The sequence below is a fragment of the Rattus norvegicus genome, chromosome X (genome assembly GCF_021556685.1).
Source record: "Rattus norvegicus strain SHRSP/BbbUtx chromosome X, alternate assembly SHRSP_T2T, whole genome shotgun sequence".
NCBI classification, from domain to species: domain Eukaryota; kingdom Metazoa; phylum Chordata; class Mammalia; order Rodentia; family Muridae; genus Rattus; species Rattus norvegicus.
The window spans coordinates 161,491,672-161,507,995 of NC_141554.1; the positions used below are offsets into that span (position 1 = coordinate 161,491,672).

Below are 16,324 nucleotides of genomic sequence, written 5' to 3' on the forward strand. Positions count from 1 at the left end.
ACCCTCGAGGGTGACTCAAATAAAGGAATCACACATGAGGCTCCAACTACAAGATAACTCATGGAACATCTGCCTCAGGAACAGGATAATCTGAACAAAGTCAACTTAAAACAAGATTTGGTGGGTAGAGAAATTGGCAGCAGATCGTGTTAAAGACCTCTTCTTACTGTACACTCAGGCAATTATGTGGCATGTAAGATAGAGGGCTGCATATGACACGCCCCTCTGCAAAAAGACACAGCGACAAAGTTAGATTGGCTGGGGTTATCTCTGCCTTACACAGGGGCTCAAATTGATGGACAAAGAATGGTGTGGATACACGATAAAAGAATGAAGTGTTAAGACCTTCCTTTCTCAGAAAAGTTAGTTTGTGTAGGACTAGTGTGATGTCATACGATCTAGGAACAAAAGGATACCAAAATTAGACATATACATAAATTTTACAGAGATATAAAATATAAACATTGTATTATGGCAGAAATTGAATGATAGCTGCAGCAGCCTTGGCCTGAAGATCTTTCTTGGTCCTGATGACAATTAACATTCTGACCATTAGAATTTGATAACACAGTGCTTAAGACATGGCAATCTGCCCAGGCTGGCCTGGAGATTTTCTTTCTGTCTAGTGCCCTTGAAAACACAAGATTCTTGGGGGTTGTGGGCTCGATGAGGAAAAATGACTGTGTAAGGTAACTCTGTTGTGTCGCTGTTTATCAATAATGTCTAAACTTATGACCAAGAAGAAGTTAAAAGACACGTCTGGGGACAAAAATTATATGGTCTATGGCTCGGAACAACATGGATAAATCCTTGCCTAATGAGTTCTGTATAAATAATCACTCTGACTGCCAGTCAGTCAGGATAAAAGTCCTCCATCCCCCACCCCTGTGACCCTTCGTTATCACTGTGCCTGTGCTCCTCTGAGGGGTCTGGAAGATCTGTAAATGTGTACAAAAAAATTGAAACATCAATAAGAAAAGCTCTGACTTGGCAGATATCTAATTCCAGAACCCCAGGAGGCAGAGGCAGGCAGATCTAGAGATCTAGGCCAGCCTAATTGACTTAATGAGCTTCCAGGTAGACAGAATTATATAATGCAGAAATACCATAGCTAAAGGAGAAGGGGAAAGAGGAAGAAGAGGATCAATAGGAAGAGGAGGAAGAGAAGAAGAATAGAGAAAAGAGGAGAGAGGGCAGGGCAGGAGAGGAGAGAGAAGATAAATATTCTGATTACAAAATGTCCAGAACTGGCACTAGGAAGATAGATCACATCTTTTTTTTTTAAGTGAAAGGATTTTTTTTTCAGTTTCCTCCCCTCCTCGGGTGTCCTCCATGCAATTCTTGGCCTGTCTGTCCTTGGGCTAAATCTTTTTCTGTACCACCTTAACCCTCTTAAAGGACAAACTTCTCCCAATACCCAGTGTGTGTACTTTTATTTTTAGCATTAGTTCAGCTTTCCTTAATAGTGTTTGTTCAGTTGGCCTTCATTTTGGAAATACCTGTTAAGACCCCCAGTGATCTTTATGTTTCCTTCAAGGTTTTCAGAAGACATAGCTTGGGCCGATTATTATGGATTCATCTTTGTAGACACTCTTGTTAGTAGCAAACTAATGTTTCCACACGTGTGTGCTTCTTTACCTGTACCGTTTGGAGCACGAGGCCGAGTGGGCCGTGCCTCCACAAAGGACCTCTGCCCTTGTCAAAGATTTGATTGTCCTGCTTTCCTCAGAACACATCTTGAAATTCAGGCAACTTCCATGGCTCACTCACGGACACTGTTGTTTATCTGAGTTACCTACAACCAGTGCATAAGGCAGTGCCGCCAAGCAGTAGGATTTCTGTTTTCTAGAACCTTAATTTTCCCTTTGAAACGGAATCATTCATATCTGTGAACAGGGTCTCTGTCACCCTCCTGTCCTGCCTGTCAGGGCATCATTCCAATCCTGCCTTACCATGTGGTTTATACCAAGTTGCTACTTTGCTTCGCTTGAAAAACCTGGCGGTCAGAGATGCATGAGAGGAGTCCGTGAAAGAAGAGGTCAGCTAAAGATTATTGTCACTGATGGTTTTCCAAAATTATCTTACCCTTCTGTTCATTACACTTTTCTGTTTCCCTATAATCTTGGCTGACATCAGTGGGGAAGGGAATTTCAGACTTAAATGAACCAAACTAAAAAGCATTTCGGTGCACATACAGATTACCTGGAGCATATTCATGAGCTTCTCAGCCCTATTATGCCTCCTTCCTTCCTTCCTTCCTTCCTTCCTTCCTTCCTTTCTTTCTTTCTTTCTTTCTTTCTTTCTTTTGACTAGTCCCAAGTACAGAGAGCTTAGAATTTCCCCGTCAAACCCTGCATCTCTGTTTCTTCTTTTCACTTTCGTATGCAGCGCGATTAATCACTCCGCGATTTGCTCTCCATTTATCTCCCTGCTACATAGTTGTATCGGTACTTGCCAAAAATCTCTTTTTTAATGTGCGACTAAGATGAATAATATAAGTTTAGTGACACTTCTTTCATTCTTAACGCTGTGCGTTTGAAATACGGAAACTTCCACTTTGGAAGGTTAGCAGTGCTGTTAGTTGCTTCAGAAGAAAAATTCCACTTTGGAAGGTTAGCAGTGCTGTTAGTCGCTTCAGAAGAAACGTATTGTTGATCACACCATCGATGTAAAAACTCCTGGAGAGCTTTACGATGATCAACTTTGAGTTTTTTCTTCTACGTTATTTGTGATGAACATGTCTATAAGAATTCGAGTTCACGCAAAGTGTCTCTCGAATTTGGTTCCTTTGTACTGTTGGAGATTTGCATTTCTGACCGTTTCTGAGAAATTAACTCAAGTATTTTTAAATGCATTAATAATAGTTACTGATACTTTAAGTGGGAGAATAAAAAGATTTTTTGAAAAGATAAACAAGGAAAAATGTCTGGTTTGGAGAAAATGAAACAGAAATTAGTAAGTGGAGTTATGACAACCACCACGAACAACTCACAAAAAGATTTTCTCACACCTAGAGTTGGGGTTTTTACCAGATAGTCTATGGAGTCATTGTCAGCCTAGTTGAGAAACCACAACTAAGAATAGGCAAGCCTCGTGCCTAAAAATAGATAACCAAGGGGGAAAAAAATACCCAGTTGTATTTCGTTAGGCTTTTTGTCTCATACAGTATTGGGTGGGTACTTTTATTTGTTTGTTTGTTTTACTGGTCTTTTTGCTTGCATATTACAGTTTCTAATTTTGTGTTTCTATGGAGTGTGTGTATGTGTGTGTGTGTCTGTGTTTCTTCTGTCTTTTCCCCCATTTAAGAAAAAATTTGGGGTTGGGGATTTAGCTCAGCGGTAGAGCGCTTGCCTAGCGAGCGCAAGGCCCTGGGTTCGGTCCCCAGCTCCGAAAAAAAGAAAAAAGAAAAAAAAGAAGAAGAAATTTGGTGTTTGTTTGTTTGTCTGGTTGTGTCCTAATGATAGAGAGAAAGAAATGGGACGGATCTGTGTGGGTAGAGAGGCAGGGGAGGTTTTGGGAGGAGCTGAAGGAGGTGAAACTGTGATCAGGATATATCGTTTGATTTTTTTTTTTTTCTATAGAAAAGAGGAAGGAAAAAGATTGTTTTTGTGGATCTGAGAGTTGAGTACTTTTTTAATTAAAAAGTAAGAATTGTGGTAAAGTTCCAGTCATTAATCTCTATGCTTCTGTCATTTCCACAATTCCCCTCATTTTCCGATGGAGATGTATTTAGCCTTCTAATTCTATTCTAAATGGCTTATTCCCATGCTGTGTATGTAACGTGGTCTAACTCAGTTTCCCTGTGTCTAATTTGTATGCTGAGCTTTTAGTTCAGATTTTACACTTTTAGCGAAAATTGTTCAGAGTTGGTAGATGAGCCAATCAATCCACTGACCTTTCTCAGAGTCGTCTTCAAATACTTCGAGAGCGTCATCGATGATGGTGCGTGTGTGCACGTGTGCACACTCTCATGAAGGCAGAAGAGATCATTGGCTCATTAAGCAGGCTCTGCTTCCTGGCCACGGAGTCTCAGGGCCTCCTGTTTCTCCCACTGATGGATTAAAAGCAGCCATTATAAAAGCTGCTTATATTGCACTTCCTGAAATAACTGAGAAGATTGCTTATTGTAAAGGGACTGAAGCCTTAGTGTTTTAATTTGTAAAAACTGGGAATCTGTGACTTTAATTTCTTCGAAGCCTACGTTTAACGATGGTTCTCGAAGGCTTTAAGTTCCCTTCCAGCACGACACCTGCCAGAGGTAAAGGGAAAGAAAGGGTACTATGATAAGGGGGGAAGCGAACCTGCTTAGAAATGGTTCTTCCGAGCAGACCCCATCTCTGTCGTCGGGAAATCGGTGGTCCGGTTCGGTGACGTCGGCGGTCCGGTTCAGTGACCTCGGACCGCAGTAGAGGTGGCTCGACCCGACTGGGTCACTCGGGCCTCTGCGGAATCAGCGCGAGTCAGCGGGAGGGGTTTGGACCATGAGAAACCTCAGGAGAAGCGGAGACTTGAGACCGAGGAGTGTTGAGCAGCCACCTCCACCGGCAGGCCCGTCTCAGATCTCATTGTGTGTTGGGTCCTAGTCGTAATCCCTCCGAACGTCGTGCGTCCTCTACAGATACAGATCTTGTCTCACTATGTGCTCCGCCTCGGCACACGGATCTGTCCTAGCAAAACTGCATGTGAGTGTGCGTCGGTCCACATCGCTCTGCCAGAGTCCGACGGAGCGGCCAGAAGCCACCGCACACCGCCGGAAGTCTTCTGCCGCGTTTCTCTCTGTGGGGTCCTGACAGAAGGAGCTCAACATCACGGTGTGAGGCAGACCGATACACGCGCGTGGTCAATAAAGAATCCTTCAGTGTGCGTCCTTTCGCGCGCCTGCTTTAGCAGGACATCCTCTCTCCCGTGTCCGCTTCGGGAAAACACTCCTTCGCCTGTCCGCCCCAGCAGAACACCGTCCGACACAACCGACTTTCCAGAGAACCCTTAGGTTTCCGCTTCGGGAATTTCCCGTCCCGCCTTTCTTCGTCAATCTGTTCGTCTGCTCGCTTTGCGTCCTGTCCCCGCCGTCCCCTGTCACGCAGCCCTGTCCGTCTCTGAGAGGGGAGAGCCCCCCACGGACAGCACCCGACCCCGACGCATTGAGTCACCGCAGAACCCGTCGCATCCCCTCCCGCCGAGGCCCGCAGCCCAGCTGAGAGGGTGGGATCCATAGGCAGGCGACGAACCGAGGTGGAGTCGAGCGGCCCGGCCTCGTTTTCCGAGTTAACAAACGTCTCACCGCCTCCTTCTTTCACGGCCTCCCTCTTTCGACGAAGCAACGACCGGATGGAAAACCCAGGGGGGTCGATGCGATCCAGCATCCGGGGGTCGCGCGATGAGGCAGCGGCCGGCGCGCACGCCCGATACCCTACCCGGGCGCGGATGCGAGGGCGTCGCGGGTCGAGGCAGAGACGTCTGGGCGGAGCGGAAGGTCGGAACCAACACGGCGGGGTCTCAACACGTCAGGGCGTCGGGAACGCTGGTCGGTCAGCACGCACCGGTCCTCCGAACACCCACCCCTGCTGCCGCCGGACCGAGCTTCCCGGAGCCTGGAGTCTGTTAAGATCCGTAAGGTCCGTGGGTGGGGCAGCTCGGGGGAGACCTACATCGAAGGTTCCGGAATAAGTCCCTAAACGACCCATCTCGTGCCCCGGGAAGGAGCCTTGTGAAACAGCCGTACTTCCCTGGCTCAGAGGTGCCCGCCCCACACCTACGCCCCGCACAGAGTAGGGACAGAACGCCAGGTCAAAAGGGACCAACCCTCGCGAGATCTCGTTCGCTCATACGCAGTGGACCTCTCGTGCCGTTCCACGTGTACGCCCGGCACGAGGACTCCCTTTTCTCAGTGGAACGGAGAGCGGTGGAGTCGTGCCAGTGATGGGGATCGGGGCGCCGAGGGGAAAGCCGGAGTAGTCATGCGGGACCCCGTTGAGGGCTTAGGTGGGAGAGCGGGGGTCGAAGAAGGCGAGGATGGCCAACGGAGGCCTCAAGCTCCGGATGCCCAGGCTGGCTCTCGAAGTTCAGCGACTGAAGGTGACCATGGCAACTTCCCTCGGAGTTGCCCACAGGACTCCGGGAGGCTGGCCGCTCCTAGGACCCCGGCCGCGAGCGGCCAGGCCGCTCTGGGTGGGCCGGGCCCGGGGAGTGCCGCAGGGTCCGGAGCGGCGGCTGCAGAGGCCGCCGTCATCGCCCACGGCGAGCAGGCGCCGCTCGGCCCGGGACCCAGCGGAGACACCGCGTCGGCGACCGGGAGTCGGCTCCTGGAGTTGTATCCTTTCCTAGAGACCGCGGCAGGGGCCGCGGGAAGCCAGGGAGGATAAGGCGTCCACGGAAGGCTCTCGGGGCGTGGTGCGCGGCTGACCAGGGCGAGGACGGACAGGTGCGGGGTGGGCGGTCACGACCGGACGAGGAGACCCCTGGCCTGAGGCGGGAGGCTGAAGAGCTTAGAACAAGACCGGAACCACCGGGAGCTAGGAGGAGGTGACGACCGGGCTCGGGTTCCAGGGAGGTTCACTGCCGGGCAGGACCGGTGGGTCTCTCCGGGCAAAGGTACGGTACGTGGCGGGTGGCGCCTTGACGTCACCTCCTCCCAGCTCCGTGACGGTGCCTTTCCGGACCGCGGTGGAGGCGGACATGGCCCGCAGGTCCCTGGTCGCCAACGCCCGTCGCCAGCAAGTGATGGTTCAGCAGGAGTTCACAGTGAATGATAGTATCCTGGCCGTGTCAGTATCCCAAAAGTCTGAGGGGATGGCCTCGGGGTCGGGAGGCAGTGCGCACCCTGGCGGTGCCCTAAGGGAGAGAGACCCTGGAGGATGAAATGTAAGCAGGAAGGCGCGGGGCGGGACCCGAACGGATCCGTCCTCGTTCTCCGACGGTCTCTTTCTCGATCGCAGTAGGTGGACCACCGAAGACCCCGTCCTCTTCCGCATCTCCATCAACAGTTTCCTCGACCAGCTCTCCCTGGTGATGAGAAACATTCAGCGCCTGGAGTTCGTGGCCATCGTCAAACGGGGACGAGGAAGGAGTCGCGAATCCTAACGCATCACCGGATACCGGAAAAGTCAGAAGCCTTTCCCGTCTCGAACGAACATCATTCCGAACTGGGACCTCAGCGCTCCTTCGACGCCGTACGCCTCGCGCCGGTCTCTCGGTCGCATCGTCTCTCGGCCGCCGAAGGAACGGGCGTTTACGTGTTATGGAACAAAATAAAAAACGGCAAATATCTTTCATCTGATCTTACTTTAACACGGCAGAGACCTCCAGATCTTCTCATCCGTGTGCTTCTGCGGAGCAGAAGTTCTGGGATCTGAATGGTTGAGTGGTCCAAAGAAATTTAAGACGGTCCGGGAAGAAAACTCTCTCAAACGGAAGGAAACTCAAATTACGTAAGTTCGGTCACGCAACACAGATTACTGACGATATTTTGGAAATGCGGGTGCCTGCGTATGCACGCGTTGATTCTGTAAGGGTCACGTGTTTACGCATGCGTGTGTTTACGCTTATACGCACGTGCACGGCTTGTACATGGAGGCCAGATGTCGACTAGCAATGTCTACTCTTGGGGCCTGTATATTTGTCTGTTCGTTCGTTCGTTTGTTTCGTTTGAGGATCTCTCAGTGATTAAAGCTTGCCAATTTGGCTGGAATCACAGGACAGCTGGCTATAGGAATTTTCCTTTCTTGTCCTCACTAGCACTGATGTGAAAATGTACCGACGCCATCTCCAGCTTCTTTCTCAGAACGGGGAATTGAACCCACAACCTCATAATATGCAGCAAGAACTTTAAGCAAGTTGACTCAAGTCCCTAAATCTGATCAATTTTCAAAGAAAGAAAATTTGGAGATCGAGTCGTGGCACAGTAATTATGTGCTCACGTAGCGAGCAAGGGGTTCTGAGATTCGAGTAGTATGAAAACTGAGAGTATGTTTAGTAACGAGGATTTCTACACATATGGCTGAAAGTCAGTAAAGACGGTTTTACTTCTTTTGGATCTGATACCGTTTTTTCATTTGCTGCTTTCTCTGGTTTGTCCTGGATGTCCCCAATCCCTCTATCTGTCTGTCTCCGGTGGACGCCCGGTATCTCCGAGAGCCCCGCCCGCCTGCTTCCTCCCGAAGAGGCTTCGTGCGCAGACGGATGGGCGCGGACTCGGGCTCCCGTCTCGGTCGGGTAGGGCGGTTACATCCCGTCTGTGCACGGTCCCGGGACGAGGGCCGAGTCGGGGAGGCGAGGTCGTCCGGCTCTCAGAGAGGTCCCTAGATCCGCAAGGCCTAGCGGGAGTTGAGACTCGGCGGGAACCGACCCTCCCAAGATCCCGTCTGCGCAGACAGCGGTGGGCTTCACGAAGTAAGCTCCGTATATAAAGGCTGGATGGAGCCTTTCAATTCAGTCAGTCAAGAGAGGGTAAGTGGTGCAGTTCTGTTGGAGGTGGGTGCTGAGAGGAAAACTAGTGTCATCACGCAGGACTCCTTTCTCTCTCACACACACACATGCGCGCGTGTGCGCGTGTACACACACACACACACACACATAGGGGGCCTATCAAAGAGTCACAAGAACCAGTGAGTGAGTTTAGCAAGACTCTTGCATGCAGGCTGTTTGGGCACAGGCAGGCACCACTTCGCAAACACAGACAATTACCCCACTGCTGCTCCACACTAATCCGAAAGGCCAGGGAGCCACGGGATCCCCGCTCTGATGTATGGACCCAGATGGGAGAGCAGACGGTGAAGAAGACAAGGATGCGTTTTAGGCCTCGAGCCACCACCACCCCTCCCCCCCGGCGGTCTAGCTCAGGGCGTTCTGCACTCGAGGGTGGCTGTGGCAGTTCCGTCTGTGCGAATGGCCGAGAAGACACCGGTTGCCGGGTTTTTCCTGACGGCCTCAGCATAAGGACCCCTGTGGGGTCGGGAGTAGCAGCCGAGGAGGGAGCTGTCCTTCCCCGGGTATCGACAGTGGAGGCGCCCGGACAACTACAGGTCGACCCCCGGGGTCGTCACCTTTCGTAGGACACCCCGTGCAAGGGACTACAGGAGCATAGGCTAAAGCAGACATTTGTGAGCTCGCATGTCAGGGAATCATGGGAGGAAATAATAACCCTAAAAATTTGGCCTTTGGTGTGTGTGTGTGCGTGTCTGTGTGCGCGCGTGCGTGCGCGAGGTAGAGAGTGTGTGTGTGTGAGAGTGTGTGTGTGTGTGTGTGTGTGTGTGTGTGTGAGAGAGAGAGAGAGAGAGAGAGAGAGAGAGAGAGAGAGAGAAATTTAATGCAATGGAGAAGATATGCAGCAAATGCTGCTGGGACATTTAACGTATGCTTCCAGTGCTGATTCAGCCTCACTTTTCAAACTGATACAAATGGAACCCTTCAATATGGATTTCCTCTGAGCCGTCACACCCGCATTCCCCCCCCATTCCGAGGACCACAGAAGCCCCCAGCGTGGCATCATTCGTGGGTTACCGTATGACCCAGGGGTTATTCAGAGTGCCTTGCGGACGGGTCTTGTCTGAGATGTTAAGACACTGACAGACGGTTCCGGTCACCTTCTCCACCAAAATCGGCCCTTTGGTCTGGGAATGCCCTCTTCTACAAGGAAGCTCCCCGTTCTTCCCCAGGCAGGCGTGACCTCATGGTGGCGGTTAATGTGGCCTAGTGAGGAGCCCCTTTTGACTCCGTGGGTGATCCGGGAAAGGGTCGCGACCTGCGTGCGCGTTGCGGGCACTGAGGACTCTTTCCGTATGAGAATTTAATAGAGAGATTGTAAAGGGGGCTCTTACTGCTACTGTCCAAAATAGCCGATGATCGCTATTGAAAGAATAAAAAGAACCGGATGAAGGCACCGAGGATGAGATTTTCCTGCAATAGCAGTTTCATCGAGCGTCCAGAATATGGGACAGGATTCAGCAATTGGGTGACCGGTACAGAAGAGCGTGCCTGTTCCGATAGAGATCGGATGGGCTGAGGATGATCGGCTGAAAGTTCGGTGGCTCTGAAGCTTAAGCGAGGATCTCCTCGCGGTGAGTAAAATTTCTGTGCCGTCTCTTGTCAGAAGATCACGGCTCGGCTCTCGGTGCGACCATTTGGGACCATTTGGGGTACCGGCTCGGCGGAATTCAGAAAGGGCAACTTTCCTTCCAGGGAGGCGACAGGACATCGACCTCGCCACCGGCACCACCTTCTCTCCGTCAGACCATTCTTGGCTTGAAAAGCTGACACAGACGAGCCCTTTGACGAAGCCTCCTCATAAGATCGCGGCTAATTACTTCTGCAGGCATTTTACAGTGTCCCTGCAGCTCCACTGCTCAAGAAAACGTGACTCTTTCCATGTGCAAATGTTGGGAATCATTCAGCTCCTATTAACTTTGTAGTTTCCTTCCTTCCTTCCTTCCTTCCTTCCTTCCTTCCTTCCCTCCTTTTCTGTTTCTTTTCTTTCCTCCTTCCTTCCTTCCTCCTTTTCTGTTTCTTTGTTTCTTCCTCCCTTCCTTCCTTTCTATGTTTGTTTCTTCCTTTCTTCCTTTTTTCTTCTTTCTTTCTTCCTATCTTCCTTCCCTTTTCCTTTCTGTTTCTTCCTTCCTCTTTCTATCTTCCTTTCTTCCTCCTTTTCTGTTTCTTTGTTTCTTCCTCCCTTCCCTCCCTCCTTCTTTTCTTTCTTTTCTTTCTCCCTTCCTTCCTTTTTCTTCCTACCTTCCTTCTTATATTTGTTTATTCCTGCCTTCCTTTCTATTTGTTTGTTCCTTCCTTCCTTTCTTCTTGTCTTCCTTTCCTTCTTCCTATCTTCTTCCTTTCTGTTTCTTTCTTCCTTCCTCTATCTTCTTTCCTTCCTTTCTTCCTTTCTTCCTTTCTATTTTCTTTCCTCCTTCCTTCCTTTCTTTCTATCTTGCTTCCTGCCTGCCTTCCTTCTTTCATTCCTTCCTTTTCTATCTTTCTTTCCATCTTCTTCTTTCCTTAATTCCTTCTTTCCTTCCTTCCTTCTTTTCATTCTTTCTATCTTCCTTCTTTTCTTTCTATCTTCCTTCCTTCTTTCCTTCCTCCCTTTCTTTCTATTTCTTCCTTCCTTCCTTTCTATCTTGCTTCCTGCCTGCCTTCTTTCCTTCCTTTATTTCTTTCTATCTTCCTTTCTTCTTTCCTTAATTCCTTCTTTCCTTCCTTCTTTTCTTTCTTTCTATTTTCCTTCTTTCCTCCTTCCTTCCTTTCTTCTTATCTTTCTTTCTTCCTATCTTCTGCTTGGCCCGGACCCCAGATGGCAGACATACGACGACAAAACGTGTGTATCTTTTTTCCCCAAAAAGGTATATTCTAAACAGAATACATTTTTCCCCACTTGGCACATTTTAGAATTACGGTTTTGTCTCTTGTTATGTGTGAACCAGACTGCACTAGAAATTATGGTGCCTGGCCAACTGCCGCCAACGGCTGCCAAAGACTACCAGTCAACCACCAAGAGCTAAGAACTGAGGACTCCAACGGTCCCTTCCCCACCCCCCTGCCCCGCCTCCCGCGCTTCCGTGTATGATAAATAATATGGAAAATACAGATTTATACAACAGGATACGAACTGAACCTAAGTTAACTGATCTAGGCCGTTATTAACGGCAGAGAAAGAATGTATAGAATTAACGGGGTAGGAACTTAACAAATGTAAATTGTTCCACTATAATTAATGGCACAGAAAAATGTATAGAACTAATGGCACCGTAAAGAGAACATATAGAATTAGCAGGGCACGTCCTACATTATTGGATCCGAGTCTGCCCAGAGCCATCCCAGCACCTTTCTCTCCCAAATGTAGTCGGCACTAAGTGTAAACCCATTTTTCCGACTCACCTATACACTCTTCACAGACGATATTTAAGAGTATTTCCATATATAACACGTAATTAACCAACGCGTGAACAAATGTGTATTTTGCTTTTTCTGTGACATCACATGAAGCCCAGGAGGGAACGGAAAACTCGGTTCTCCTCCATCCAGCTGCTATATTTACATATATATGTTATTAGATTATATATGTGTGTTATTATATTACTAGATTATTATACATATATTATATACATTATATTATTATCATCATCATCATTATTGTCATCATTATCACATATCTTAAGCGGTTCTGAGAACTGAATACAATACCGCCTGCTTGTCGTTGTGTGACCCTGACCCAGGGTTCTCTGTGTTAAAGGTCAAAGGTGAACCTGGAGTGGGCGTGGCTTTATGAGAGGAAGTCACCCCCATATCAGTTCAAGTCCTGTTTGTCCCTTTTCCTCCTAAAGACACAAGACACGCGGATTCAACTAATGTTTCCTCCATTGCATGGAGGCTTCGTCCTGCGGCTGCAGTGATGCAAACGAGATATATATTAATATATCATAATATAAGAATAATATATCTATATTAATATAATAGAATAATAACATATTTTAACTTAATAAACATTAATATATAAGACAATATACAGCATAATATAATAATATATATTATATATTTATATTATTGTAATATATATTAATATATCATAATATGAACATATTTTATATATTTATTTCAATATATTACTATACAATATAATAGATATATGGTATATATTTATATCATTTTAATATATAAATATATAATGTAATAATCATAGATATATCATATATGTTTATATTATTTTATTATATATTAATATAATGATATAATAGATATACTTGATGTGTTTATATTTTTAATAAATATTAATATATAAGTATAATATATATTATATATATTTTAATATATAAATATAATAATATATGTATTGATATTATTTTAGCATATATTAATAAATATATATAACAATGTAATAATACATTATGTACATTATTTTAAAATAAATTAACAAATATACATAACAATATAGTAACACATATATTGCATATTTATATTATTTAACATAAATTAATACATATATATTACACTATAAGAAGGGTTTGTGTACACGCAGTTTCCTGGACTCTAGATCAGGACCCTTCATCCTCTCTGCAGGAAACCGAGACGAAGCCGCCGCGGCCCCCGTCACGGCCGATCGGACGCGGCCTCAAACCGGAACTGACGAGGAGAAGGAAGACGGACGTTACAGCGGGCAGAAAACACGTCGGTGTCCATTAACGGCCAGCGGCAACGGTATAGACAGCGGGTGATATGGATGACCTACGGTGCACGCCACGCCCACAGACAGTGCGGGCCACACCCACCCTCCCTAGGCCACGCCCACCCTCCCTAGTCCGCCGCAACGGTTTGTACAGGGGATGGCGCTGAAGACGGACAGTGCACGCCACGCCCACAGACAGTACGGGCCACGCCCACCCGCTCCATGCTGAACCGGGACAGCGCGGGTTCTGCTTCTGCCAGAGGAGAATTTATTTTATTTTTTAATTCTTTATTTATTTTTATTTTATTTTATTTTCTACTTATTTATTATTTATTTTATTTTATTTTATTTTCCTACTTATTTTATTTTATTTATATTTGGTATAGTTTATTTTTTATATATTTTTTATTATTTTTTATTTTATTCATATTCATTTTTATTTTATCTTATATTACTTATTTTTATTTTATTTAATTTATTTTCTATTCATTTTTATTTTATTTTATTTCATTCATTCTCTTGTTGTCCCAAGACACTGAGGAAATAAACTTGGACAGAGGTTGAGATACTTTAGGACTTTTAATATATATATATATATATACATATATGTGTATATATATATTTAATAGACATAAAGTTTTCTTGAATATGTATAAAATAAATGATATAGAAATAAATAAAATATATAAATACATAATAAATAAAATATACATATTTATATATTTATATATTTTTCACGTTTCCCTGCGGGCTCATCGCTCTGCTGACGTCTTGTATCGATTTCCTCATTTTCCTCCCTTTATTTCATCTCCCCCCACTCCCGCTTCCAGTTGATTCTTCCCTTTGAGTTTCTTGAATCCAAATGTATAAATTCTATACGTCCCTGAACCGCGTGACTTGGAATTTTCTTTTGCAATTTTACTTTTTTTGGATTTGTTTTTGTTTTTTGTTTTGTTTTGTTTTGGTTTGGTTTTGCTATAACCTGCCCGGCAGTCACGTGCTTTGGGGACATATAGAATTTATACATTGAATGACCTACGTCACGGAATATAGGGACTCAAGTAACTATACGAGTGCATCTCCTCCCCCGAAAAATTGTAAATAAACCCGATTGTGCAAATGTGGGAAAAAAAGAAATGAGTAAATATAAACAAAATAAATAAACATAAACATGGAATGGTGCAGTCCCGGCCGTGAATTCTAAGCGCCTTTAACTGGCGAGAGCCCAGTGCATTGAAGCGGCTCTTCTATACATTCTCATTCTAAACATTTCATTTATATTTTCATTTCTTTTCCTGCAAAATATGGATCAGCAAGTTTTTAATCAGGTGCTTAAATATAAGAATGAAAAGTGTCAAGGATCAGATCAGATGCACTCACACTCACACTCGCACTCGCAGTTTCACACTGAGACACTCGCACTCATACTTGCTCTCACAATCCGACACTCACATTCACTCGCAGTCACACACACTCACACTCACTCTCTCACAGTCACACTCACTCAGACACTCACATTCTCACACACACTCACACTTGCACTCAGACACTCATACTCAGACACTCACACTCACTCTCACACTCACTGTCACACTCACACTTACAGTTGCACTCAGACACACTCTGACACTCACACACACTCATACTCACACACACACTCACAGTCACACTCAGACAATCATTCACACTCACTCTCACACATGCACACACACTGATTGCTGGATCCAGAGGTCTTCTTCAGGGTTGGGGATTTAGCTCAGTGGTAGAGCGCTTGCCTAGGAAGCGCAAGGCCCTGGGTTCGGTCCCCAGCTCCGAAAAAGAAAAAAAGAAAAAAAAAAAAAAAGAACCAGAGGTCTTCTTCACACACTCAGCCGCTTCTTAATACACATATTAATACATATAATAAAATAATAATAAAATATGTATTTATATTGTAACATATATCAGCATATATCATACTAATGATATATACTTACATTAACATATATTATACATATATATTAATATAATACATATGTCATATACATTTATGTTATTTTAATATATATTAGTACATGAAAATATAATAATGGTATATTACACATGTTTGTATTATTATTATTATTTTTGGTTCTTTTTTTTCCGAGCTGGGGACCGAACCCAGGGCCTTGCGCTTCCTAGGTAAGCGCTCTACCACTGAGCTAAATCCCCAGCCCCAAAGAATGATAAGCAAAGAAAGCATGAGATTTTTTTTTTTTTTTGGTTCTTTTTTTCCGGAGCTGGGGACCGAACCCAGGGCCTTGCGCTTCCTAGGCAAGCGCTCTACCACTGAGCTAAATCCCCAACCCCTATTATTTTATATATATATTAATATGTAATAATATGACAGTAGATATATGATGCATATTTATATCATTTTAATATAAAATATATAATAATGTAATGATAGACATATTATATATTTATATTATTTTAATATATATTAGTATAAATATAATAATGTACACTGTATATTTATATTATTTCAATATATTAATATATAACAATAACATGTATATGTATATTTATATTAATATATAAGTATAATAATATGTTACATATTTATATTATTTTAATATATGCTAATAAACATTTAACAATATGACCAATACATTATACAAATTTATATTGTTTCAATATATATTAATATATAACACTATAACAAGACTTTGTATACACGCATATTCCGGACACCACAGTTTCCCTGACTCTAGATCAGGACCCTTCATCCTCTCTGCAGGAAGCCGGAACCCGAGATGAGGCCGCCGCGGCCCCCGTCACGTCCGACCGGACGCGACCTCAAACCGGAACTGAGGAGGAGAGAGAAGGAAGACGGACGTTACAGCGAGCGGGAAAACATGCAGGTGTCCCTTGAAGACGATGAAGACTGACAGTGCGGGCAACGCCCACCCTTTCTAGGCCACGCCCACCCTCCCTAGGCCACGCCCACCCTCCCTAGGCCGCCAAAAGGGTTTGTACAGGGGATGGCGCTGAAGACGGACAGTGCAGGCCACGCCCACAGACAGTAGGGGCCACGCCCACCCGCTCTGTGCTGAACTGGGACAGCGAGGGATCTGCTTCTGCGAGAGGAGAATTTATATTTTTTATTTTTTTATTTTTTATTTATTTTTATTTTATTTTATTTTTCTACTTATTTTT

General features: G+C 45.4%; 1 protein-coding gene across 1 annotated transcript; it reads left to right on the plus strand.

The window, feature by feature from the left end:
- The first annotated feature begins 5,714 nt into the window (after nt 1-5,714).
- Ctag2l1 (cancer/testis antigen 2 like 1) lies at nt 5,715-8,031 on the plus strand. Its single transcript, XM_087601094.1, has 3 exons — nt 5,715-6,310; nt 6,636-6,764; nt 6,936-8,031. The coding sequence occupies exons 1-3, from the start codon at nt 5,958-5,960 to the stop codon at nt 7,078-7,080; spliced, it is 627 nt and encodes a 208-aa protein (XP_087457220.1). The 5' UTR covers nt 5,715-5,957; the 3' UTR covers nt 7,081-8,031.
- Nucleotides 8,032-16,324: the final 8,293 nt, after the last annotated feature.